Source organism: Aythya marila (genome assembly GCF_965140915.1).
Source record: "Aythya marila genome assembly, chromosome: 3".
NCBI lineage: Eukaryota > Metazoa > Chordata > Aves > Anseriformes > Anatidae > Aythya > Aythya marila.
Window position 1 is genome coordinate 85,010,988 of NC_139044.1, and position 27,629 is coordinate 85,038,616.

The window sequence follows — 27,629 nt, forward strand, 5'->3', positions numbered from 1 at the left end:
GAAATAAGGTTTCTTTGCACACCATGATTCTGACTTACGGGTACGTTGACTAAAACTCAAGTCAGTGTTGAGTATGGTTTGCTTTGTTTCTGTTTAGAGTTGCATGCTATTGCACAGTTTGGGTTGTGGGGAGGGAGAACCCAAAGTGCTTTGGCAAGTAACCCAGACAGGTTGTTCTGAAGATAGAAAGTTACTCTGAGAAGCATTGTGTTATTGTGCTATTTATTGCAGTTTACTGTGTTCTTTTTTTTTTTTTTCTTCAGTATGGTTTGATACTTTTTTTTTTTCATTTTATTTTATTTTATGTCTTGTTTAAATGAGAAGCCAATGACTTGAGGAACTTCTTAGCATATCTGGGACGGATTAACAGACCTTCTCTTTTTTCTTCCCCCGTTTCCCCTCCCAGTTCTCTCCACTATGCAGTGGCTCAAAGCGATACTTATCTTCAACCGGGGCAGATGGAACAATATGCTTTTGGCTGTGGGATGCTGGCACCCTTAAAATAAAGTTAGTTGCTATTTTATTTCTTGTTATTACTTTGTAATCAAGAATGACCTACTAACCTTGGAGAAAAAACTTGTCACTGGTTGGTTTGCTGTCTGCAATTGTTGGATATGATCTGTTTCTGTGGGTACCTGTAACTTACTTGTCTTTTAAGGACTAAGTTGATAACATAAGCAACCACCAAGTTTTTTTTGTTCAGGGAAACAAATCAATATATACCCATTCTTTTCTCTAACTATTAACCAGGTCAAAAAAAAAAAAAGGTGAAATTTTTGTAATGTGATGTCAAAGTTGGCTTTTTTTGTTCTATTCTCATCTCTCAATCCCACATGAAATGAAAATGGTGTTGACAAATTGTGCTACAAGATGATTGCAACTGATATTCGAAAATCCAAATTTTGGTGGGAGAAGGTAATATTCTAGCAAGAAATCAGGATGGGATTATTTTTGGTTTGTTCTTTTCTCATCTCTAAATCCTTTCTTAGTTGCTCTTTTACTGTTGCATGGTAGGAAGGAGTACTCGTGGGCAGTTGTGTATCAGTGGATGAAGTTGAGTCTGAAGCTTCTGTTTTCAAAGTATAAGATATGAAAAATGTTGCCAGGACCCTCAAATGGAGTTAGTTTTTTATTAAAGATAACTTCTTCAATGGCTTTCAAGTGCTTTTTGCTCCTTCTTAATTGTGAAATATCTGGAATCTAAAATTGGAAATAGACCTTTTAATAATCACTGATAATTCAGTTTTGAGGAAGAGATCTCTTCCCTTTTCCTAATGAGAGAATAGTGGAATTAATGAGACTTAAATGGGTTATACTGCACGAGCTGGGAGATGAATCATGGAGTTGGATGGAAGTTGTCTTGAGGTAAAACTTGGGAAGTGAGCAAGCTGGTATCAGTCGTCGTAGAGGATTCTCAGCTATTTCCTACCCATGGTGAAATGTAAATGTAGAATGCAAAATTTAAGTGAGATGCACTGGCAAATATTAAAAGAAGAAAGTGGTTTTTTTGTCAGTAATGCTTTCACGTGTAAATAGTCGCAGTGCAGTGGCACAGAGAAAACAGATGAGTTGAGGTGTCCCTTGCAGAATGGAAAGGAAGGAGCCTGGTGCCCCAAGCCGTGCCAGTGACTCATGTTGTGTAACGACAGCGCAGAGTAAGCTTTGAGACTGGAGTTTGTACCATCTTCAACTTCTGTTCTGGAGTAATTTGCATGTCGAGTTTAAGTCAGAGCGACCCTATGTCTCTTCAGTCTGGAAGAAGAGTGCGTGAAGATGAGACCTGTATAGTTCGGGGTGCCTTGAGGAGGTTGTACAACGACCAGTTGCTTGTTGGCTCTTCCTGTGCTAGAGGGTATCAAGTGAGAGCTGCCAATTCCAAGTCAGGAGCAGGTGGTTCTTACCAAAACATGCAGCTAAGCCGTGAAACTCCTTGCCACAGAATATTATGCACACTGAAAACTTGTATGAAGATGGTGAAAGGTATACTTTTTCTGCTTTTACACATTCAGTTTTGGCTACACTTGGAAGCAGGATACTGCTCTTAGATCTTTGTTCTAATTTAGTAGAGCTGTTACGTATTTGAAGCAATCAATGCTTTCTCATCAAAGCCAAAGCATATGGTAAGTCTAAATAAGAAACAGGCATGTCTGTTGGGACGGAAACGTAATTGATGTCACTTAAGATATTGAATTAGTTGGACATTCATAAAAGTCTTAATGTAGCTCTTCTTAAGCTTGTTAGTTACAGGAAGTTTTACTTAATTTGCTAAACTGTAACCTTTTCTAACTGTGATTCCCCACTCCAGTAAATCCTATGAAGTGACACTGTGAAACTGAGAATCCAGCCTAATTTTTCACAAGGAGGCCGCGTCGTATGGGCACAGGGTCTCAGTAATGGGTGTGGATTGGTGTGGTTTTAAGTGAGGTGATTGTTCTTCCTCACACCTCTAGATCTGGATCTGCTTCCAGAACTGTGGAAATGGGGCAGATTCCCTCCACATCCACTCAGTGATGTGCTGGGGGAAAATGAGGGGTAGCAATATAAGAGCATCAAAGGAAAGAGAGATTCCTGTCAGTCTTATTCATAAGACCCATTGTAATTTTATTATTTTTTTTTTTCTAAGTGTCCTATCCCAGTTATGTCTTTCAATTTTTTTTTTTTTTTTTTCCTCTGCAAATGTTTATTTGTTTCACTCTTGGATTGCAGAAAACCTTGTGTTCATATTTGCCAGCAGATCTGTTGCAGTATTAATAGTATCTCTGAAATTAGAGGCTTCCCATGCTGGTCTCCCAGTTTTTGGATAACCTCATTAATTGAGGCCTGTTAAGTATTTGTTTTACACATATGGCCCAGACAGGAGATGCTTGGCTCTGTTTTAATAAACTGCAGAAGGAGACTTTACAGTAGATTTTGTGCCACAGGGTGAAACACAGGCATGGCAAGACTGACCACAAAATTCTCAGTGTTGTTCAGAAGAGAGGGATCAACTCTGTTACTGTATGCTTCTGTGACGATGATAGTGAAGAAGATTCAAATGCTAGAGCCTCCTGTATGCTCCTGTGCTTTCAGTGAAGAGCTTTCTGACCAGGCAGTTATCGTGTATGCCCAAAAGCTGCAACAATCCAGTCAGATTAATTTGGTTTCTAAGTAGAGGAACAGTAGGGCTGTTGTTCCTGTAGATAAAGAAGACAAAGGAAAGGTCCAAAGCAGGTGGAAAAATAATTTAGAAATAAGGTAATTAGGACCTTCCCTCACATTTAGGCGCTGTTACTATTCTGGATCAGGGCAGAAAACACAAGGGTTGCATGCTGTTTCAGTTGACAGTGTGGAGAAGAGAGAAAATCATCCTTGGGTCATCAGGAACTGATGGATAATTTGCCTCAGGTCTGAGGGAATTTTTACAACTGGTCACTGTGCAAAAGCTAAATCAGTTGCACTAAAAGTATTTGCATATGTATTTGTGCTGAGAAAGATGCTGAGTTTTCTTGTTATTTCTTCTGCCACCTATTTGAATCGCAAGCTCCCAGTGTTAGTCTGTTGTTGGCAGACCACGCCAACAAGGCAGCAGAGCTGTCTCGCAGATTTGGGTAGAGGAACAACTTATACTGCTTTTTAGCTGCTCTTAATTTTCTTCCCATAATTTTAAAAAGAGGAAAAAAAAAAGGAATAAAACATGCTGATGATTTTGACATTCCTCTTTTGGACAAGAAGACGTTAATTCCTTATGTCTTTGGGGTGGTAGCATACTTCACATCTGCTTTCTTATGCATAAGGCACTTTACGTTGAAGGGGCTTCTCGTGCATTAGGATTCAGGTGTGCCAGTCCATGTTTGTTGGCTTTTAAGCCAAGACTCAAGTCGGAGGGCTTGCCTTGCACATGTTTTTCCTGGAGAAATCTTACTTAAGCCATTGCATGTCCAGAGTGAGGTTACTCTGTAGGGTTTGGGTTATGCAGCCATTCCTGCACTAGGACAGCATTTTGAAGGTGAACTTGAGAGATATTTCCATGGGTGAATGTTTCCCTTAGTTGAAGCACACAGTGCAAATTGCTTTTTTGCCTGTGCAGGCTCTGGTCTGACTGTAGTCTCTCATCTTGGGAGGAAAATGGTTTACCAGGGCCTTGCTGGACCTCTCTGTGAAATGTTTGTGAAGGTGTCTTAATATGTTCCAGCCACTTACACGATTGGATTGAGAATGCTTGTTAAAGCAAAACGATTAACTTGGTTTCTGTATGTTTCAAGAAATTGTCCTTCAGCCACCTTCCTTACTTCCCCACGTTACTGATTGTCCAGTTTATCTTGTAAAGATCATGGTCTGTTGTAGTGTAAAAGAATGCCATAATCTTGTCTCCTAATGCCTTAAATAACACACATTAGAGAGACATAAGTTGGAGAATTTAACATGATTATCCAAACTAGAACATAAGTGCATACTTGCTCTGTTTTGCAGCTGTCCTAACTCCAAAGGCAGAGTTCACAAACCACAGTGGAAGAAAACAGCAGCCTATTTATCTATTTACACTTGCTCCGTATTATGTAAGCTGCATATCGAATCATCTGATAGTTCTTTTTAAGTTAGTATCTCAGTTAAGAAGGGTTTGAACTGTTTTGTGTAATAGCTCTGTGTTGTTTAGTGTACCTTGTAACATCCCCCACTGAAAGTCTTTGCAAGGAGCTATCTGAAAAGTCCTGAAGGAAGACTGACAGAAACAACCTGTATTGAATGGACAATTCGGAGAAAGATTTCTTAACTGCTATTGCCAGTGTGTTTTTTATGTTGTTTTGTATATAGGCACCAGTAAGGTGTCATGCTTACTACTTTCTTTGAGATAGCAATAGCTGATAGGTGGAGAAAGGTCTCTTACTCATCTGCCTGCAGCTGAAAAATAAAAAAAAAGCCATTTTGCTTCTAAAAGTGAAAAAATTGGATGTCATGAATATGCATTCTTTTATGTTAAAACAGATCTTTAGCGATGACACTTGTGGGTGTAATGCTGCTGTTCTCTAGTAAGTTTATTCTTTGAGGACTAAGGATTGCAGATGGTATACTATGCAAGACCACCTACTGAGCTGGGGTTGCTGCAGTACGTGAGCAGAACTGAAGTAATGATTGAAGGACTAGATCCTTGGTTTGTTTTTTACACACACACACTCTTAAAGTGCCAAATCGTGAAGCTTTAGTTCTGCTTCCACATCAGGTACTGAACTGCCTAAATGGAAGCAGAGTGCATAAAGAAAATTTTCTTTAAAACTTCTAGCCATAGTCCTAATTTTCTGTGGGGGCTATTGGAAACCAACAAACAATACATGCTTTCTGAAGAAACGGGTGTATTCTAATGCTGTGAAATACTTCAAATTTATTTAAATTTCTTTTGTATCCTTTTCTACAAAGAGCACCAACCTCAGTTTCTCTCTTGTAGTCAAAGCAGCCATGTTTTGCAGGAGAAAACCAGAGCTCTGATACACACAGTGGTTTAAAACAACCTCCTGGGTACCTGGCTCTGGTGTCTTCTCATCTGCTTTACAGGTGACTTAAATGAAAGTGTTTTGTATAGCCATATTTGAGGGGAGAGAGACATGGGATTTAAATTCGCAATACAGCTCTCCTTTATACATAGATTGTTTGGTCTGTCTGTATGTCTTAGTTTCCTAAAGATCAGATCATGAAGCATAGTCGCAGTAAATTGTTTGTAGATGGGCAGCCATCTGTTCCGTCATATTTAATTTTGTCCTTCTGTGCTTTATTTCTAACATACTGACTTGTTTTTTGAAACTGTATTAGGAAATTATTTAACTATTTCTTTATTTTTAGTCCAAGGCCAACAAAATTTACGGAACGCCCTCGGCCTGGAGTCCAAATGATCTGTTCTTCTTTTAGTGCTGGTAAAAGACTATTTTATATATACACGTATATATCTTTGTCTCAATGTAAGAAATCATTTAGAGAGTAAAATGAATTATAATGCCGTTACTGTAGCATATTTCTTCTTAAAAAGATGGAATTGAGTTAAAATGGTTATTGGAAAAAAACACCAATTAATGATTAATATTCATAATCTGTGCGTTAACTCTTGGTGATATGGAAATTATTGAAAACAATTGAACATAAAATAAGTCTCTTGTGTCTGCAGTTCCTTTAAAACGTGACATTTTTCCTCAGAGTGATTCTGAAAGTTAGCTTTATCTGAGATAGGATTATAGAGGTTTTATTAAGAAGGTGCTAATTAACAGGTTCTCACACTCTGAATTTCATTCATACTTAGAGTTGACAGTTGGTAAAGAACACAACACAAACAATTAGATACAATACCAAACTGACAGAATAGTATTTTCAGAAAGAACTAGGGCTCTGTTTCCATTCAGTTTTCTTTAAGATTGAGCCCCAATAAGAGCTTAGTCACAAACAAATTACTTCAGTTAGCTAATTTTTCAGGTACGTCTCTGGATACACATTTGTCTGACAACAAGTGTGAGCTAATTCAACTCTAGTTCAACTCTGAGTTTCTCAACCTTGTTGTTTTTACTTAAAGGTCAGTTACAAACACGAATGAAATGAGATACAGCTGTAAATTTAAAGGAATAACTTTTAAATATTTAATGTTACAGATATTTGAAAGTACTGTAATAACATTAGATTGCCCGTTTTTCTGACGACTTATCTGTGTTTGCTTTTCTCAGGTGGAATGTTTTTGGCCACTGGAAGTACAGATCACATCATTAGGGTTTATTTCTTTGGATCAGGTCAGCCAGAGAAGATATCAGAGTTGGAGTTTCATACTGTAAATACTTTATTAAATTACACATGTATTTGATTAAAAGGAAGATTTGGATAATTTAGAATTGCTTTTGATTTTTTTATTTTTATTTTTTATATAGGACAAAGTTGACAGCATTCAGTTCTCTAATAGTAGTAGCAGGTAAGCAAACAATTTATTTCTTCATACTTTTTTTTTTTTTTGACCTTGTGGAGATTTGTAAATATCAGTTTCTAAAAAATTGCTTTCTGTTTTGAGGTTCATGCAGTAGTTATCTATAATCATTGTATTCTCACTAGTTGTTTTTACTCCCTCTTCAGTTTTACCATTGTCTTCAATGCAATGAATGATTAAAATATTCTGAATTTGCCAAAATTAAGGAGTATAGAAATACTTTAACATTTTTATTAAATGTGTATATGTATTCATAAGTAAAATAACTATACGTTTAGATATGTTTAAATGTTTAAACCTCTTCTCAGTTAAGTGACTGCTGGATAAAGAGAAACCTGTTAAACAAAACACAGTTACATTTTGTTTGGCTTTTTTAATACTCTACTGAAGTTCTAGATGTTGGATGTGAAGGATGCTAAAGAAAACAGTTCTATTTATTATGAAATTTCTGACATTTCATTTAAATGATGTTCTAGCATACACTTTTATTGCAATACAGTTAGTTGCAAACCAGGCTTAATTGTGTTCCGTCCACCTCTTTCTCCTCCTTCTGACCCTGTACTCCAAAAAAAAGGGGGAAGAAAAAGTTGAGGGAGAAGCTCAAGCTTGTTTGCAACTATTCAGAGACCCTCGCTACACAGCTAATGAGGAATAGATTTCGTTTGTTTTAAATCAAGTCTCTACTTCAGCTTGCAGCTCTCCTTGCACTTCAGCAATTTTTAGGTCTTAAATCCCATTAGTAGCTTTACGTGGAGTGATAGGGGCAGGCTGTTAGTTAGAATGCTCGTTGGGCTGCTGTGTCCCCATGGCAGAGCACTGTGATAACTAAGCCAGGTGCACCATGGATCAAAATACAGCTAGTTTGGAAGGGGCTCATATTAGAGAAGCAGATTTCACTTTTTGCAAACCCTTACATTTTTACTGGTACACGAAGTGTTTTTTCACCTCAGGCCAGTAGTACAGCATTCTGACATTGTTTGCACTCCTTATACGTCAACTTAATTTTTAGAATTCTGAATTCTCTAGTTTCTATCCCTTTTTACAAGGGTCTTTTCTGTACAGACCTGCCGTTGATCTCAGTGTAACTCTTTTTCCCTTTTGTTAGATTTGTGAGTGGAAGCCGTGATGGAACAGCACGAATCTGGCAATTTAAACGAAGGGAGTGGAAAAGCATTTTGTTGGATATGGCTACTCGCCCAGCAGGGTAAGTAATATAGAATATTCTGCTATCAGATTGATACTTGAAGTCCATTGATATTGTTTGCTGGCTGACTTTTTAAAGAAAAAAACACAAATGATTATGGATTAAATCTACAATATGCTTGTCTAGCTCTTGAAGTCCAATGAAAGCAAATATTTGACTATATATTCAGCTGTGGAAACTAGTTTGTCCAGATAGTAGCTCCACTAGTTCTTTGGTTTGAGTAAAGGAGTAAAAGATACACAAACCACGTTAAAGGTCAAATTTATGCTTTTTATGTAGGTGTTTGTTTCTGGATCAGGAAAACCAGATTAGATCTTTTACTGAGATTTCTTGCATTCTGGTAATATTTAAAAGTTATTGTGAAATCTGTGTACCCAGAGAAGGAGTTTTGGGCTCTTTTATACCACATGCCAGAGCAAATAAGTCACTTGCTATGTAATGGGTTCTCAATAATCTGAGAATTTGCAAGGCTTTGTGTAGGTATAGAAAACTTACGTACACCAGACCAAATAATGAAAAAGGCTTGAAGATGGAGAAAAACTTCATAGGGATTGTGGTTTAGACCTTCTTATTTTGGCATGGAGGAAATGTTTTCCAACAGATGGTCATTAGAAAGTTTTATAATGGTTTAATGAGTACACCTTTTCCCTTCACTGATCATGTTGACTAGTTTAAAGAAGGATATTTAATACAAAAAAAAAAAAAAAAGACATAAGGAGTAAGCCTATGGAAAGACATCTGACAGATCAAGAGAGGCATGGAAGAGAGGACTAAATAAGCTATATAGTTTAGTTGGAAGTTTGGTTCAGAAAGTATCTTGTTCTAAGCAAGTGCAACAAAACATGAATATAAAGCTGTTGGATGACAATCTATAGTGCATTGGCACCCTGAAAACAAAGACTGAGCTACTTTTTCTTGAAAATGTGGCCTGTAAAAAATCATCATTTTAACTGATCCTGGAGAAAAAGCAATGGCTTGTTTTTAAACTGTTGTCACAAATGATGAACTTATTTGAGAAACTGAACTGCTTGTTTCAGTTAAGCACCTGTACCTGAATTCTGTTTATTCCCTTTTGATTGCTGTGTAAAGGACAGTTCCAAATTTGATCTTTTCTTCATAAGTACTATTTATGAAAGAAAATGAAATTGGTGCACTTAGAGAAAAGAAAGAATTCAAGATTTCTTTTCTGATAGCAGAAAAGAAAGAGAAAAAAGAAAGGATTCAGCCTCCTCTAGGCCACTGCAATGGTCTAGAAAGTAATCTGTCTACAACTACATCTTATACTTTTGAGCTGTACAGTACATATAGATATATAACATATTACAGTGCATACATATGGAAGATCCTATATTTTTGTCCACTTTGTTGGTGATACTATGTTATTGTTAGACTTAGTTGATGTTTTTACAGAAGAATAGAAGAGAATTCAAGGGCAATACATTTTTAAAACACATGGCCAAAAAAAAGTAATTTTGGGGGTATTCCAATAGATTATATTACAGGTAGCTAGTGTTTCATTTTTATAGGGATAAAAATAAAATACAGTCAAGATTAAGCATAATTATTACTGATAGTAAAATGGTGTAAGGGTAATGATACAGTACTGAATATGGCCTGAGAATTTTAATTAATGTAAAAGCATGAGAATACTTATTTCTGTACTTATAACTGCTTAATACAGGTATTCTACAGGCCAAATTACTGTTCACTGATTGACGAGGCTGGATTTCCGTTCTTCACATAACGCAACAGATACTATGGATTTTAATCTTAATTGGGTTAGATTATGTATCATAGAGCATTTTCTTGGAAAAAAACGGATCAACATAGTCTTTGAAATATTGAGAGCACTCTATAGTCATTGTTTAAGAATCTGTAGTGCTTTTCTGATTGTATATGTTAAAAAATTGGAAAATGTCTTTTATTTCTCCAGGTTCTTGAAGAAATAATGCTGTTTATCGTAATAATAAAGTAAAATACAGAAGTAGTATCAGTTGTTATGGACATAAGAATGTTTTTAGCAAGCTAGAATTGCTTTGAAGCTCTTTTTGCTCTTTTATTTTAGACAAAATCCACAAGGAGTTGAAGACAAAATCACAAAACTGAAAGTGACCATGGTGGCATGGGACCGCCATGACAACTCTGTTATAACTGCAGTCAATAACATGACACTGAAAGTCTGGAATTCTTTCACTGGCCAACTCATTCATATTCTCATGGTAAGGTGCTCCACCTTCATTTATCAATCTGGAATGCAGAATTGATATATATGTCATCAAAATTCTTCCTTAAACATTTTTTCTACCTGAAAGCCACCTTAATTAATGTATTTAGATAATTGAAATGTAATTGAGGTATTTCTCAGCTGCTTTCTAGAAAATAAAGCTTTGAAGTGCAAATCACCATTATTGTTTGAGATGTCTGAAACTAATTTTGGACTTTTTTTCTTTCCTAAAATGCTATCTTGGAAGGAGAGAAGGAAACAGTTGTTACTTTTGACTTTTTTAGCGTGACAAATGTTTGAAATACAGTTAATGGATAAAGTTGCCCTGTTTAAACACAGAGCCTTGTTACTGCAACCTCATCATTTTATGGGTACTGAAAAGCAGTCTTTTAGAGAGAATGAATCAAACATTAGTTTTTACTAATGTCTGATACTTTTTTTTTTTTAGTTGTAAAAATAGTTAGGTGTAGGTACCTAGGAATGGAAATATTTCAAGTAAAGCTTAAAATTAGTGTTAATTCTGGAGATGCAGTTCTCTTAGTTGTACTTAATTATTTCATGGCTCTAAATTAAATTTTTAACTGCTAACATGCCTAAACAAATAGAAATCTGCCCAGCATTAAGATCAAAAACATCAAATGAAATGATGAAAGTTGTGGGACAAACTTGTTACAAAGTTGTCATACTTGACATACTTATTATGAAGCTAAAATTGCAACTGGATAGAGAAGAGTATAATGCAGATTGAAAAAAATATATAGTCTAAGTAGTTGTTATGTGCTGGACACTTTCACACGTGAACATTGCAGTTGTCAGTGTTATCATTTTGAATTCCTGCCTAAGTATTTGAGATAATTCGCTTGTTCTTCTTGCTGTATCCTTAATTTCAGGGCCATGAAGATGAAGTGTTTGTACTTGAACCTCATCCGTTTGATCCAAGAGTTCTCTTCTCTGCTGGACATGATGGAAATGTCATAGTTTGGGATTTGGCAAGAGGGGTCAAAATCCGGTCTTACTTCAACATGGTAATTATTGTGCTTTATGCAGATACGCCAAGGCAACCTTTCTAAACTTTTTGCTTTTAGTACTTTCTAATGTAGGCCATCTTGAAGCATGCATTTGTAATATAGGGCGAGGTCCTGCATCCAGTGAAGTCAAGAGAAATTCCTATTCAGTTTAATGGGGCAAATATCAAATCTGTAAAATGTAAAAAGTTGTTTCTTTGGCTGTATTTCATAGTCATCTTTCTATATGCTTCATCCATGTGAAGTTGGAGTGCTAGGTTACATTGTCAGAGATCACGCATAAGAGACAGGGTGACAGAGACCCTCCTTTAGTGCTCTGTTTCCTGCCTGGGAAACCAAGATGAAAACCAGTTTATTTTTTGCATTACTAATTCTTAATCTGGCTAAAGCTCTTCAGGAGTCACCTGATCTCATACAATGTTGTTGTATGCTGCCTTGGCCCTGACTGAATACTGTCAGCCTTTCTGTGTAGAGTTCCTCCTCCACATGCAGGTTTCAAATTTGGTCTGTTCTGCAATAAACTAGTTCTTCTGGAAGATGGATGAGACAGGTATTTCTTTTTGTTTCTTGATATTTAGTAGGTCTTTGTACGTATCTTTTAATTCAAAAAGGTAATTATGTGTTTGCAATTCAGACTTTGCCTACTGGAGAAAATTTCAAAAGTCTTTGTAGAATATGGAGGATCATTGAGAATGCTGAGAGTAGGCAAATGAGCTTCATGCAGCTCTCAGCTGTAGTGAAATAGTGGTCTTGGAAACTAGAATAAAGAAGATATCTGAAGAAGACACCTGCCATAGATACACTGAAAAAATAAAATTAAAAACAAACAGACAGCACAAGCCAGGAGGGTCACTCTGAACCCAGAGAAATTTTTGACATGTTCACTATACTGGACAGTTCATAAGGAAGAAATTTTGCTAAGCTTTATGGGAAAGAGAGCGGCCTAGACTCCTACAGCAATGACCTAGGTTCAGTATTGTTCCTTCTGCATTGTTTTCTGTAACTGAACTTATGAAGGATCCCAGTCAATATGTTTGGAGCTATGAGTATAGATCTTTGTTTCCTCAGTGCTATTCCTTGTTACCAGTTGAGGTGTATGTCCGCAATGCACAGTTACGTTGCCCTTCCACTACTGCTTGTAGTGGATGTGTGATAGTTTTTGTGGAGGCAGAGGAGGCTGAGTCCATCTGCTGCTTGTAAGACAAGTCCAGTCAAGAGATGTCAGAATCTAAATTACAGGTGCCTGAGACTTTAGGCAACACCCTGAAAAATAGAAGTACTTGTTTAAAGGGTGCTAAGAGGCACAAACACCAAAAAAGAGTAAAAATTACATTTGAAGATCTTGGGAATTGTAGAGAAATGTGTAGATAATCAGAAGCTCCCAGCAGCTAATAGTGTTTGCTTCATGCTAGAAATGAATGTGAGAAGTCTGCCTGCTGAGCAAGGTGAGGGGAGTTGTAAATCTGGCAATCAGTTTGACTCAAACAAATGAATAAGATCTATGAGCCAGATATCCAGGAGAGGCATCTCTCTATAGTGTCTGCATATTTCACCAGTCTTCTGTGGCTGATGCTTCAAAAGACATGGATGGAAATTGGAGGGTTTTTAGACAATTGTGGGGAAGATGCTTCTGGAGCATGAGGCTCCGTATTGCACAGTTACCTCTGCAGAGCTGCAGGTGTTAAGAGTTCTGGTTTACTAAGGGAGTGCATGAATAAGCAGAGCTTCCAGTCTTTTCCCAATGTCCTAACTGGCATATCAACTGGAAACGTCATTAGATTAGCCACTATTAAATTATTTTGATAACTGCTGCAACTTTCATTGACTTGTTCAGTTTGTCATCTCATACTCCTGAAAAATAGGGTATTCAGGGGATGGGAAAGTTTTTACAGATTGGGTTTTGTTGGATCAGATGGGGAACATCATCTGGAAGAACCAAACCTGGTAGTTGAATGACAGGAGAGACCTGATGTAGCATTCAAAAACCTCTCATCATTGCCCAACAAAACAGTGTCTGTAGTACAGAACTAGTACTGAACAATTTTGTTGTAACAAAAGTTCTGTGCAGACCTTGGAAGTGTTGATTGAATTAGAAAAAAGAGGATTGTTAACTTAGTGATAATTAGTCCAGTCAGGTATTCCCATCCTAGGTGGAGAGCTGTTGCATCTAAAGCACTGTGGCAAATCCCTAAAGTAGAGTTGGGTATTTTTACGTTCTCCCAAGTTTGAATTCTTCACTGTCAGCATCAAAATCAAAATCTGAGTGATGCGAATGCTGTCGCACTTAAAACTCAACTCATCAGTTGAGTTACAGAGACTTAATTCCTTTTATCTGGTCAATGAATGTGAAATTGCAAAGCCTCAGTAGCCAAATGCATTTCTTGTTCTGTATTGAACTTAGATGAGGGAATCGAAGTTTTTATGCCTTGATGTGTTACAGGTAGGTGCCACTAGGAGACTGAGTGGTAGTGGTCCTGCAGAACATTCTCTCTGAGGGTTTTGTTTTTTGTTTTTATTTGTTTTTAACTTAAGATTTGCTGTTAAATAAGTTAGCACAGTCATGGTTGAACTTGAAACACCTTTGGTCTCTTTGCCAGATTTTGGTCTTTATAATTAATAGTAAACTCAGTCTCATAAGTGACTGACATGTGGGTTTACTCAGTAAGTATGTATATAATTTCAATGTTCGACATTTTCACATGTAGTTTTCACTGTGGTGATAGAATTTATATAGGTCTTTCTTTTATAACTTGGTGTCATAGTTCATGGGCATTCAGGTCTGGCTTAACTTAGCAGCTTGAGTCAGCTAGACTGAAGAAAAATGTTCCCTACCCAAAGAGTGAAAGTAGTCATAGAGATATTAAAATCAAGAGGTCTATAAAGCTTTTTAGACAGTTTTTGACACGTAGCAAATAAGTTCTGGGAGGGCTGTAAATGGCATGTGCAAATACAGGTGTTTATTGTTATTTGTAGCCTGTATAATATACTTGCTGTTTTTGACTTAATACAGCTGCTAATGTAAGATGTGTTTTTGTCACTCATTTCTCCAAGGAACTGCTGAGGTTGTGGTTTTGATGTTGTACTACCAGGGCAACTTCACTGGTTGTAGTTCCCATGTAGAGGGAAGCATTGAGCAGACTTACTAAGAAACCCAGGATAATAAAGTTGGGATAATAATGGTTTCTACAGCCAACTTTTAGAGCTTACATGTTTCACAGCACCAGTGGTTTTGTTCCAGAAGGACAAGACAGGCCTAGTAAATGTTTACGCTGTAGCTCATTACCCAGGGCCTAGATTCACTGAAGGACTTGACTGTTTTAGCACCTCAGCTCCTGAGGAGTGAGGTTCTTAATCCCCACAGCTGAATGCAATATTCCTCCACATCTTTGCTTCCCTGAGCTGTGTGGTAGATTTGGATGTCTTAGCGGACAATGGAGGAAAAATATACCAGGTGGTGAGCTGTCTAGCAAGAGCTACTTGGTGGTAGAGTGTGTAGAGAGGTATTTGAAATGCCACTTTGTATTCAAAGCCGCAGTGTGGCGTCTGGATCCCTGGTGTGGTAAGGCACCTTCCCAAGAGCAGAGGAAATGCCTTGCTCTCCTCAAATGAGGGCACAGGAAGAATGGTGGCAGTTGTACTTGGCTTTTTTTAGTTAAGCAGTTCAGCTGGGAAATAAAAGACTTAAATTCTGTTGTCTGCTCAGGTGGCAAGGTACGGTTCAACACCTGCCGCTTACCCAGCGGGTGCCTCAGCGATGTATTTCTACACTGGACTATTTCCCTGACTGACTTCTGAAGTTGTGCTGCAGCGGAGAGGCATGAATCTTCAATCTGCAGCGTGTCAGTTCAGGCACTGCTGCTAAGCTCGTGTTCCTGCATCTAGAAATCCTGTTCTAGGTAAATGGAAGCCTTTGGATTCAAGCTTTGAACAAGCTTGAATTTGCAGGATTAGTGCTCTGTTAGGCCATAGGTAAAAGCTGTTCAGCACTCAGTTTTCATAATACCTGTTGTCTTGCAGGTGTTCTCACTAAGTTAAATTGGACTTAATACTATTGGTTTATTAGGAATGCCAGGGTTGTCACTCAGATGGTGTATGCTGCAGCTTGGCCTCACGCTCGTGATTCCTGTAGGCCTTAAGATGAAGTTTCTCAGTTCTGAGAATGTTTGAGGGGAGGAGAAAACTACACAGAGACTTGAGACTCTTCCAGGTCAGAAAGGAGGTGCCTAATCACACTAAGCAGATGCAAAAGTTTTGGGGTTGGTAATTGATTTTTTGTGGGTGTTGCAATTGAGTGTAATTGATGGTGTTCTTTGAGTCTGACCCCAAATAGCTTTATGGTGTTACAGTACTGCCCTGGATTTTTCTTTGACTTCTGTGGTCTCCCTTATGGACTTGCCTTTAAGGAAAAGTGACAAGGCCAAGCAAGATCTGCTGGTTCAAACTTGCAGCAGGCATTCTGTATGGAGCCGTAGAGAGTAGGTTTCTCCCGCAGTAACACTAATGTTCTTGTCCCATGAACAGGCTGCCCTGCAGAAGTATGTTTTTGAAAAAATCTTTCCTGAAAGTTTTCAGGATATGTATTGAAAGGCCTGTAATTGTTGTGTTTTTATGTTTATTTTTTATAATTTGGTTTACAGCATAGCTTAATGAACAGTTGTAGGAACATATGGTGACTGCCGTTACTTGCAAGTATGCTGCTGAAAGTATGGTGACTGTAGTGCAGTATCAGGAATGAGAGACTGGGGAAGGACAGGGATTTTTATAATCCTTGCTACTGTAGAGCATATGATTTTTTTTGTAGTGCATCTTCAAATGTAATTGCTTTGCTTGAATCTGATACCAGATTAAATCAGATATGGTAAGCAGGTCCTGCAATTATTGTAAGCTCATATATTAGTTGATAAAGTCTTGCTGACTAACCTTTATGGTGTTGTTTGTTTTGTTTTTTTAAACGCACATTGTATAAAGTAGAAATAAATCAAGTAGGAATACAGATGCCCATAAATAAAAAAAATGGTTCAGCTGATAGAGAGACTTCCAAAATAAATCCAAACAAAACCAACCAGCCCAAAGATCTTACAGTGACTAGGTGTTGCTTTTCTGTCTTGCTGGATTGGCTGCCATAGCAAGTTAATCTTTGAAAAATAAGGCTTTGCTAAAGCCATTAGTAGGCTTCCTTACATCTCACATTATTTGTATGCATCAGAGCCTCCTGAATACCTGTCAAGGTCAGTCTTCTGCTTGGAATGCTTCAAGTTTTCCTCCTAATGCTTGTGAAGACTTCATATGGGCCAATTCTTGTTGTTACCTTAGCTTTAAGCCAGTCTTTCTGAGCACTGCTGTGGATTACAGTGCTTTTCGCAACACGTTCTGGGTGGATAGTGTTTCTGGAAGCCTCTTTGAATTCAGTGCAAAGGTGGCCTTAGTCCTTTCATCATATTCTGAAGAATGCTTTGAAATACTGATACAGAAAGAATGTTTTTACAGTCTTGTATTAAATTGACAGATGCGAATACTTCAAAATCCTCCTACCTTTGTGGCTTTATCCAACTTGTTGAAAGGCTAAGCCACCTTAGCCTTTGACACTTAAAGGTCACACTATGTCCAGCTGTCACAAATTTGCTGATGTGTCTTTTTTTCTAAATGCAAAAGCGCATTTCATCAGAGCACACAGAATGCCAGGAGCATTCAGAAATACACTACAACCTGAGCTCTGTAAACTAGTGATTTGAAGCAACCTTCTGATTCTTTTTGAGGAGGAAGAGGAAAAAATCCTCACTGAACTGGTTCTCCATCTCCTGCACCTTTAGTTGCTATTTCAGAAGTGGCTGGCTGTCACATTTGTAAACGAAAAACCTTAATCTCTCAAGAAACATGATTGTTCCCTGTGTCACTGAGTAAATGTTGCTTCCCCTGGAAACCAGATTGGTACTTAAAGAGTGGATGATTTGTTACAGCACTGTCTGCTATTGCTTGAATGGGTGTTAGTCAGTCTTAGGCCCTCCATCCTGCTTGATGGAAACCAGCAGAAATAACTTCAAAATCGTCTGGAGGCTGACCTGCCTCTTGCATCAGCGCCGGAGAAAGTATAGGGTATGCTTGCAGTTCTTTACCACTTTTGAAAAACTCTGGTCCTAAGCATAGAACATGCTTTTTCATTGAGACCTAGACTGACAACAAGATATTTGATAGCTGTAGTTGCTGTAAGGGAGGATGAGGCTCCTTAGGTGTTCATCTGTTCTGGGGAAAAATAAGTTGTCATTTTCAGCTTCTGTACCAGAATTTTAGCTGCTTGCATTCCTTCTAGGTACTTTTCTGTAGGAAGTTCATGATGAATAATCCCAAACTTTCATGTAAAACGTTACTTGTATTTTATGCAAACAATGATTGTATCCAGAACTAGGAATTTTATCACTTGCATGTGTTCTTTTCAGTATGCTTATTAATTAGCAACAGATTATGAAACTTAGACGTTAAATATAAACACATTTTTTAAACAAAGTAAGGACTTAGACTTTCGTGTTTACTTTACAAAGTGTTAAAAAGCTTATTCAAAGGTCTGGCTAGTGTGGTGAGTGTGGTTTCTTCCATCTGTGTTAAAAGCAATGCATTAGAACAAGTACAGTGTTAAGCTGAATTGAAAAGTGTCAATTTGCTAACAAGTTTAAGTTTTTGCAGCTGCAGTTACAATGCCAATTTAGTAGTATGTGATTTTTGTCTTACTCATCCAAAATGTCAGCCCAGAAGTAATTTGCTTGAGATTTTAGGCCAAAGTCTGGATTTAACTGCATAAACATAAAAGTTTTATTTCCTCTACTGTTCTTATTTTTTAATTGACAGCTAAAAGAAAAATGGGGACAAAGCTTTCATCCTTGGGGTTCAGAGATTAAAGGACATACTACTGGAACCTTACGTAAATAGTTGAGAACCCTTTCAGGAAAATAAATTACTCTGACTTTGCAATATAGTGCCACATCAAAGCTTAAATATAAACTTTCCCCTTAACAGGTACGTTAGTGAGGAACAGCAACTTGTTCCCCACATACAGGTTCCTGGTATAGAAAAAAGTTACGAACTACTTAGATGCACACCGTTGCTGAACATACATTGCATACAAGCATTAAAGTGCTTCTGTCACTGGAGCTAAAGAACTTATAGGTTGATCTTATGCTTATATACTTGGTTGGAGGTTTGGAAGTTATTGCAGAAGTTGATTATTCCCATCCCTCCCCACATCCCACCAAAAAAATGGGGAATGGGGGCTTGTAGTGGTGTAAAACCACTAATGAAACTGTGAACTTTGTAACTATTGATTTATGTGGGTTATGACTTCTTTCACAAAGCATTGAGTATTTTACAGTATCTTACCAAGCTGACCAGAAGCTTGGTCTGCCTTTCCTAGCCAGTTTTGATGGGACAGTATCTGTTCTCTGAAACTGATCAATAATAATAATACATGTAATAAAAAAAAAAAAAATGCAGATCTGTATCTCTGAGAAAGCTGGACAAGTTTTTTTTAGCCTGACAAAAACCTGTTCCTTAGCATGACCAACTTACACATTTTTCACTACAAATTAAAGTGGAAATACTCTGAAAAGGGAGAAAATGCAAATGCATTTTTATATATTCTTCAGCCAAATGTACATAATGCCTTTCTCAGCATTTTTTTGTTTTTGAGAAAAGGACTATATATTGTTACTTTGAAACTAATAATCGGTTAAATTTAATTTTTAATGTCTTTATACTGACATCAGGTACACAAAGCTAAGATGTTACAGAACTGAAACTTTATATGCATTTTTTGGAAAGCTGTATTGATTATGTCTGGGTGTTGCTGAAGTAGGAGATGTGAAGAACAAAAGTTTTGCTTCAGTAGATGTGCCTGCAGTTAAGAATTCAAGAATCCAGCAACTTTTCACATTTAGAAGGTTAGAGAATAACTAAATTCCTAATAGCACTGGAAAAGTTAATTGTGTTGGAAAGGTCTTGTGAAGACACTGGACTGCTCCTTGATACTTTATTTGCTTATTGCTTTACTGCAATAGCTCCAATTAGAATTTGTTTGTGAATATTTACAAACTTATTTCTAGGTCCCTTGGTTTCCTGAAGAGTCTTAAAGTTTAGATACAAGCCTTTATTTTATAGACAGTAAACAAAAAATGTTTCTCTCTTTAGACCTCAGTTTTCTTTCTCAAGTTGCTTCTTCCTCGAGAAGCCTTGGGCTGAGGAAACTAAAAATTGTATTTGACATGCTTGCTTTGAAAGTGTTCTTGGAAATTACTTAATTTCATTTGATTGCCTTTAAAAACATTTGGGGAAGTAGAATCAGCAAGCAGATGTTAATCTGCCTTGTAAAGCCCCCCTCTTTTGGTTAAATGATGATAATAACAGCGTAGCTTTAAAGTGCTGCTGTTATTTCAGATGGCATTGTAACAAACCAAGTTACTCTTGTAGAAATGCAGGCGCAGAATCAGTAAATGTAGTGATATGTATTAAACACTAGCTGTATTTAAATAGTTAAGCTTGTCTTTGAAATTGGAAGTGTGTACTGGCACGCACCCGGTGAGACAGCTTGAAGCAGGTGGATACACTTGTAATAGCTTTGCTGTGCATTCACTGTATGAAGTTATGGTTGTGAAAATATGCTTTGTCGTAGCCAGGCATTGGTTAATTTGTATATGCCAGTCAGTGTAGACAAATGCTTTATATTTAAAACATAAAAGTTCAGACGAGGCAGACGTGAAGAATTAAGGACAAGATTGCTGAAGCTGATGTCTGAGGTTTTGTTTCCACATCTGCAGCGAGCTGGTATCTAATGAATGCAGAGTTGTCTGGTACTCTTCCTGGTTCCATGCATTTCTTTCCAAGTGGAAGAAATATCTTCTGGAAGATACTGGGTAGTCATATCGCATGGCTCTTTCTTCAAGCTTTTACATTCTCCCCAGTCTTGCTACACACACTGTTATCTTTTCAAAATTTTCAATAGAAACCCTTTCTTAGCCTTGATCTCTGGTTGTATTGTAAATCTATTAGAAGCTGTTAGTGTAAACAGTGACTAAAATTGTCATATGCAAAACTTGTCCAAGTAAAGCACAAGTTCAAGCATCCCATAAGAATTTTGATTTATTTATTATTATTTTTTTTACAGTGGAAACTGTTGAGAGTGTAATTTTGACGCTCCTTGAAGCGAAAGGAGAGGCTGCTGCACTACTTGATGCAGTGATATTTGTGATATTTTTTTTCCCCTCTCTGCAGTCTCTGTACCCTTTCTTATACCTCTTGTGTTTTTACATAAATCAGTGAGAAACCTTGGGAACCACTGTGGAGGTGACAGTAGTAATGCATTTGATAATGGAGGTGTCGTTAAGCTTTTGTGAATTTGGCCAGACTCCCCAACCACCCCCCAAGATGGTTTAAGTATTTTGGTACAATTTAATCCTTATTTTGTTTAGAATTTACTGTGTTAGTGTTACAGCATCAACTGTTTGAGGTGAAAAGGGTTTCTTCCTGCAAATTGTCAATCAAGCAGAGGCTACCAAGTTGTGATTCAGATTTTCCTGCGTGCTCCTGCTTCTTCAGAGAGCTGGTTGTTGACTCTGTCCTTTGTTTTTAGTTTTGTGTGGTTACCTGAGAGATTTACAGAATCGAGGAATGGTTTGGGTTGGAAGGGACTTCCAAGGATCATCTAGTTCCAACCTCTTTTTACCAGGCAATTCCTATGCTGTGCTTCCTTATGTCTTTTTAACATGGTGTTTTTCCTACCCTGTCTTCTGAGGTCTGGTCATTATTTTGAAAATGTAGCGGCCAGTTTCATCTTACAAAAGAAAGCGTGTTCTTTCACTGATCTCTGCAATGCGATTCAGTATTTTGTAACCCTGCGTTCACTTTCAGTGCAACCCGATAAGCTCTGGTGTTATCATATCAGTTACAACATTGTTTCCTTTTCACTAATTAGTAAACTTGGATTGCCTACCTAGGAGCTGTTGACAGCTAATTGATTTTTTCAGCCTACTTGAACTTTAGCCTAAATGGCATACCAAAAAACATGCAGAAGAACAACATGGAAGATCAGATTCCATCCTGGGCAGCTCAGCAGTGTGCTCTGTAGCTTGGTTGTTTCCCCGATATAAGGCGATTCTTTTGCATTAATGTCTGCAAAGGTGTACCACTTGCTCATAGGGACAGCCTGGTGTAATCTCCAGCAGTACTGGAACTTTAAAGACCGGATATTTTGTGTGTTGTGGCCTTCATAAAGTCTGAAGAGAGGTCCTGTTTTGCTGGGTTTATATGGGACTGTATTTTTAGATCAGGTTTTGTAGTGACCGCATCTGAAATATAGAATAGCTTCAAATAAGATTTTAGCTGCAGTATTTTTGAATTGGTCAGTTGTAGTCCTACAGAAATGTTTTTGAAAATTTTGAAAGATTCTGCAGTTGAATAGTATGTAAGAGCACAGGAGGATCCTGAAGAGTAAAGCCATCATCATGGCTTATTAGTCCCAGTAAAAGCCAGTTCCGAGTTTGCAGAATGTTTATGAACAACCATTTCCTTAAGAAACAAGAAACTGTAAGTATTTTGCAGAGCTTTATATAACTTCAGGCACCCTTGGGCCAATCTCTCAGATCTTGTCATGGATACGTTCATCTGAAGACAAACGGTATTCCTGAATAGAATAGATAACGGATTGGGGTGGGATGCTAGGAAGATCGAAACATTTTTCACTCTCAGTTTAATTACTTCCTATCCTGTTCCTACTGTTTGATCCTTTGTTAGAGTTCTGGAAGCAGTATAGAAGCCCTTTCAATTTTTGTTTTTTTAATCTGGCTTAATAAAAATTAAATGTTGTTTTCCAGTCATCCAATGCTGCAGCAATCTCTTCTGACTTCGTATGAAGTCTGTAGATGTTTTTTGGCTTATCACGGGAGCATGCTGTGATCAGAGATTGCTCCTTAAAGCAGAAGAGAACCTAAATATGCAAGAGACTTCAAAATAGCTGGAGACTGATTCAGTTCAAGCAGCTATTATGCACTTTCAGCAATTATAAAAGAGATTATTTGTTTTAATAATAATTAGTTGTCTTTTTTTTCTTCTATTTTTAGAAAGTTGCTCTAGCGTACCAGCGTTCTGACTGGTAGAAGCTAAATTTTAGTTTTCAAGTTTGAGTGTTGTTCGTAATTAATTTTCACATGTTAACATACATTTAAGTTGACACGCTCTCTTCCTGCTAGAGGTCTCTTTGTACATGCATTCGGAGCGGTCCTTTTTGCTAAGTGTCCGTGTTAAGAGGCTGAGCTCTCAGGTTTTCCCTGCTCGTGCTGAGTGAAAACATTCTTCTGTAGCTGTTGCAGCTAGGATTTACTTCTATTGAACGTGGGAAGCAAAGATTTTTTTGTGTCGCTTTGGAAGAGCTCTTTCTTATCTTGCCTACTCGTCTAGCTGTGTGTGTGCTTTTTCTTCCTTGTCTGGATATACTTCTGGTGCGCTTTCGGATTATAGTTCTCTTTTTGTTGTCGCATTGTGTGTGATGCATTGCGATGAAATACACAGTGATCTTTCTCTCTGTGTTTCCAACTAATGGCCTCAGTCTCTTCATGTGAAGGAAGAAAAAGTGTCTACTTCAGGCTAGAAAAGACTTAGTTCACTGACTTTTCTAAACACTGCTGATGACTTGTGTTGGAAGGTGTGATAGAGATGCATAGTACATAAATAGAGGTGCATAGACCCAGTTCCATTTTTATTTCTGCCAGTCAGTCCATTAAGTTATTGCTAATAGTCTTACTACATTTGTGGTCTACTGAATTTTGTCCTGTTGGCTTCTGATTGCTTCAGCTGATACCATTTGTGCTGTGTCCCACATCTGGTCTTAGCAGACGATTTGCCAATGCTCAAAAAGAGCAAAGAGCTCATCAGCAAACTCTTATTTTTTCCATTATCACTAATAGAAAGACCTGGCTTAAGGAACCTCAGTAATCACATTCTTTTATCTCTATATCTTCTCAAAACCAGTGACTGTTATTCTTTCCTCAGAAAGCCTGCCTACTGTGCAGTTCTCCTACTAGACACGGTCTGTGCCACTTGAACACAAAGTTTTCAGTGCCTTGTGATGGCTGTGAAATCTAGCTAGGTTGAATGAATTGTATTTTCTTGCTATAAAAAAATCAGTTAATTGAAGGAGTTCTGCTGAGTTTGGCTGCTACTCCTTGATTCATTCTGCATTTTACTCCCTCCCACTGCTACCCCACGTGCTGTTTCCTACTCTCCTTAAAAACTAGTTTCTAAGTTTTTCATACCACCTACTGATAACAACTCAAAAAGGCTTGTTATTGCTCCAGTCTCTCTCTCTCTGTAGATAATACTTTTCTGTTTTCATACGGCAAATTATTTTCAAGGATCTAAAATATTGTTTTGTATAGTAGTTTCACAACTCTGTTCTCCTTGGTTCAGGAACTTCAAATCCCTCAAAACTGAGAGGAAAAGAAGAGCTACCCTTTTTCTTTCCCTTAATCAACATTCCTCTCTTTGTGACTTTAGTCCTTATTGTATAGCATCACGAGTTCTTTCCTGCTTGTGGCTGAGGAGTCCGTGCTACCAGCTTTGCTAACAGCAGTGTCTTAACATGCTCGCTTTTGGGCAGTCCTTACTTCGTAGGGACAGCTCTGAATTAACTTTTTATTTTTGTTGTTGTTATGATGGTCAGCCTCTTCTCTTTAGCACTGATTTCCTCTCATTCAGCAGCGAAAGGTTCCAAACAGAATAAACAGTTCATCTTCTTCAGGATGTAGTCTTCAGAGAGTTCTTGCATCTTTGATTTAAAAGGGATAGGATGGGGAAAGCTTAGTTTTTGCTCAAGACCCTCATCTAGTTTGCCAAAGTTAGAGTTTCATTGATTTATTTCAACTTCCCCTTTTGCAAGTTAAGGTTTAATTTCTGTTCCAAATGACCAGCTCCTGTGTTATTATTGAAGAAATTCCTTTGTGAAGCATCACTTGTTAATCCAAATTATTTTTGTTTTTAAAAACATCTGCTGGATATCACACTCCGGCAGTCTTTGCCCTTTAATTTTAATAGCAATTATGTCTTGGAAGCTTATCTCTAACAGTGATTTTTGTCATAATAGTACCAAGGGTCTTTATTTCAAAGCAGTTATACGCCAGCCTTGAGGGACTGTACTAAAAGATTTGTCCTTTCCAAAAGCATGTTTTACACCAGATTCTGGCCATATATAGAGTAAAATTATTTACACTGTACTAATTACTGAATAGTAGATCACTCTGTTTTCCTTTATATCAGAAATAAATGTCATCCAACACTTCAGTCTGACGTCTAGGAGTTTCTTAAAAAATGGTCTATCTGAGACATTTCTTGCGGGGAAGGATTAAAAAGATCTGTCATCTTTTTCTTCTATTTTTAATTTTTCCCTTCACCGTGGTTAGCAAATAGTTCTTCACGTGGCATGACTTGTTTTCCTTGTAAAGCAAGTCTTCACATTGCAGGCTCGGAGGGGACCCTGAAATTCTGTTTATGAAGAACTTTAATGTTAGGAAGCTCGATGCTTTTATGTTTCTTTTGGTGGGGGAAGGGAAGGGTATTGGAAATCTCTATGTAAATGCTCCTTTTCCAGGTTTTTACTGTGCATCTGTAAAGCTTAGTCTTGGGCTGAAGTTCCTTCCCCTTTGCACCTGCCTCCCTACACCGTCTCCCTTTAATAAGATGAGCTTTCTGCACTCAAAAACACACCACAAAGTTGTAGCTTTGCCTTGGTTGTTGTAGCATGCTTAGCCTAAATAAATTCTGCATTCTTAGCTGTTGTGATGTTACCAGAGCTCCGAGTGAGTGACGCTTTTACTTCCCATCTTTTCCTGTAGGGTGTTTCAATTACGAATCCATTCCTTCTGGAGTAATGGGCAAAAGAGAACATAAAACTCGGAATGGTTTATGTTCCTTTTTCCCTAATCCAGAAACCTTTATGGAGGATACCTGCAGTGGGAACGACCTCTGTCCCGTAATGGAAAGCAGTGCTAGGAGGTGTAGCAGCCTTTACCAGCGGGGGTGCGTGCAGGGGTGTGGGTGTGGATGTGCTCTAAGACCGGGGGCAAAAGGCTTGGACTTCTTGCCTTAGGCTCAGGCTGTAAGATAGCGAGGACAGTACCTGCCTCGGGGGATTTTTGAGGCTTTAGTTCAGGAACTTTTGGATGATGGCCTCTGGAAGGTGCTGCAGAAGTGCACAGTGCTACCGCGTGCGGGCTGAACACCGTCATTTTTTCCGGCAGTATACGGGCCTGCCACGGTTAGGGAAAGCTTTTTTATTATTATTTTTTTATTTTTCTTTTTGGTTCTGCTTTAAAGAAAATGCAAAAGTGCTTTACTGGGGAGAATAGAAAGGGGCTTTCTGAAGAGGTGCTGGAGACGTGAAAATTCAGAGTGGTGATTGGTCACCTCTGCTTGATTGACAGGTTGCAGGGAAAAACAAAAACCCCTTTGTTCTGGCTTAATGGAACTGGAAAACAGAAAATGAGTATCAGGTAAAAATTCCTTTTTTAAAATCTTTGCAGTTCTCCTATGAAAAGCGGAGTTTTTACACAAATCCAAACCTCCCCCCACTCCAATAAATTAGGGGTAGGAACTCCAGGCACAGGCAGCTGCTAAGTTGTGTAATGTGGGTTGTCTATGTCAGCGCGTTTTGTAGGGGGCAGGTGTCCTGAAACACCACGACAGCCAACCTTAACGGGCTAGCTTAGCAGAAAGGCAGAGGATTGAAAGGGTGTAGCGACTAAAGCCCTGAACTGGACCCAGCTCTCTGGTTAGGTTTATTAGCAGGACATTCAAGGGGAAGCTTTTATTTTCACTTCCTATACTGTGCCTGCTTTGTGGATAAAGTCTGTCAGTTTCTACTACTATCAATTTGGCATCTTTCATGAGCATTATTACAAAATTCAATGAAAAGCGAATAGTTTAAAAAAAAAGTAAACTATGTTTTAAAGTAACTTCCATCTAGCACTATCCTGTCTTGCAGATTTTATATAAAGTTCAACATCAGCACAACAGTTTTGAGAATCGTAAATGACAACAATTTATTTCTGATAACTTAATTATTTTGTATATTGATGTATTTCAGATTGAAGGACAAGGACACGGTGCAGTTTTTGACTGCAAGTGCTCTCCTGATGGACAGCATTTTGCATGTACCGATTCTCACGGTCACCTTCTGATTTTTGGCTTTGGTTCCAGTAGCAAATATGACAAGGTACAGTACAAGATATCAAAATGTTTGTCTGTTTTGAATGCACTTGTGCAATCTCTCCTTTAGTGCTTTAAAAGCCTGTATCTCAACACATTTTTCAGCCATGAATATGGGATATTTCAAATTCCTGTTGTTGGCACTGAGTTTGCTTTCACTCTGTCTTGTTTTAAGCTACAGAAACATGCTATTTTGCACGGGAAATTAAAAAATAAAATAAAAATCATGCAGTCGCTGTCTCCTCTCTTAAGTGAGATGAGGTGGTTGCAAATGTCTGCTAATGGGTCCACCTGGATAATGAGTAAACAGCACTGGAACTCAAAATAGTTAAATATTTTGCTTTAAACAATATACTGGTTCCTAACAAAGACAGAAAATGGAGGGAAGTGCAATAAGACTAATTGCTGATTGCTCTACTTAAACGCTGCATAGCCTGAGTGGCAGTTATTTACAGTACCTGCACTGTATGTTCGAGTTAAAAATGTTATGTCTGCTAATGTATTTCTGCGGTCATGGATGCTGTGGTGCTTGCACAGCAGTGTTCTGCTGTTGCTGTGTAGTTAAAATATTACATCTTATTCTTATGTCGTATTCAACGTGGTCTATTCTGAATGTGGGTGTCTTGTCACAGACTGTCATGATGGTAAAGATTTGTAGTGTTTGGGTTTGGTTTGTTTTTTCCCCCCTGTTGATGAGCATGCTCTTCGAACTGTACCAGTTACACAGTTTGCAGTGCTTACAAGGTCCTGACTTCTTTTACCACCCAGGAAAGAGGTGATGTGTCTCTCCTCGCCTTCTAAGACTTACGCAGACGTACCTGCTCTAGGATTTTCATATCTGCATTTTCCTATCTGGTACTTGAAGGTTGTTGATGAAGTGCTGGCTTCTGGATCTTGCCTCCTCCTGCTTGTGGATCTTTTGACTCAGACAGGCCTTGAAATCACTGTGGCAAAAATCAGTGCAGAGGGGCCTGAAGGAGGGAGAGCAAAAGCAGTTTTAATCTTCGTCAT

The 27,629-nt window shown here is 38.0% G+C and overlaps 1 protein-coding gene across 2 annotated transcripts in view; it reads left to right on the forward strand.

The window, feature by feature from the left end:
• The window catches only part of PHIP (PHIP subunit of CUL4-Ring ligase complex), a 119,297-nt gene that overhangs the window by 41,371 nt on the left and 50,297 nt on the right, over nt 1-27,629 (forward strand). For both annotated transcript variants that reach the window (XM_082756363.1, XM_082756362.1), the window contains exons 9-16: nt 407-507; nt 5,812-5,882; nt 6,678-6,778; nt 6,876-6,916; nt 8,034-8,132; nt 10,198-10,351; nt 11,247-11,381; nt 26,497-26,625. In XM_082756363.1, the coding sequence (XP_082612489.1) occupies nt 407-507; nt 5,812-5,882; nt 6,678-6,778; nt 6,876-6,916; nt 8,034-8,132; nt 10,198-10,351; nt 11,247-11,381; nt 26,497-26,625 (831 nt within the window). The remainder of the gene's footprint in view (nt 1-406; nt 508-5,811; nt 5,883-6,677; nt 6,779-6,875; nt 6,917-8,033; nt 8,133-10,197; nt 10,352-11,246; nt 11,382-26,496; nt 26,626-27,629) is intronic.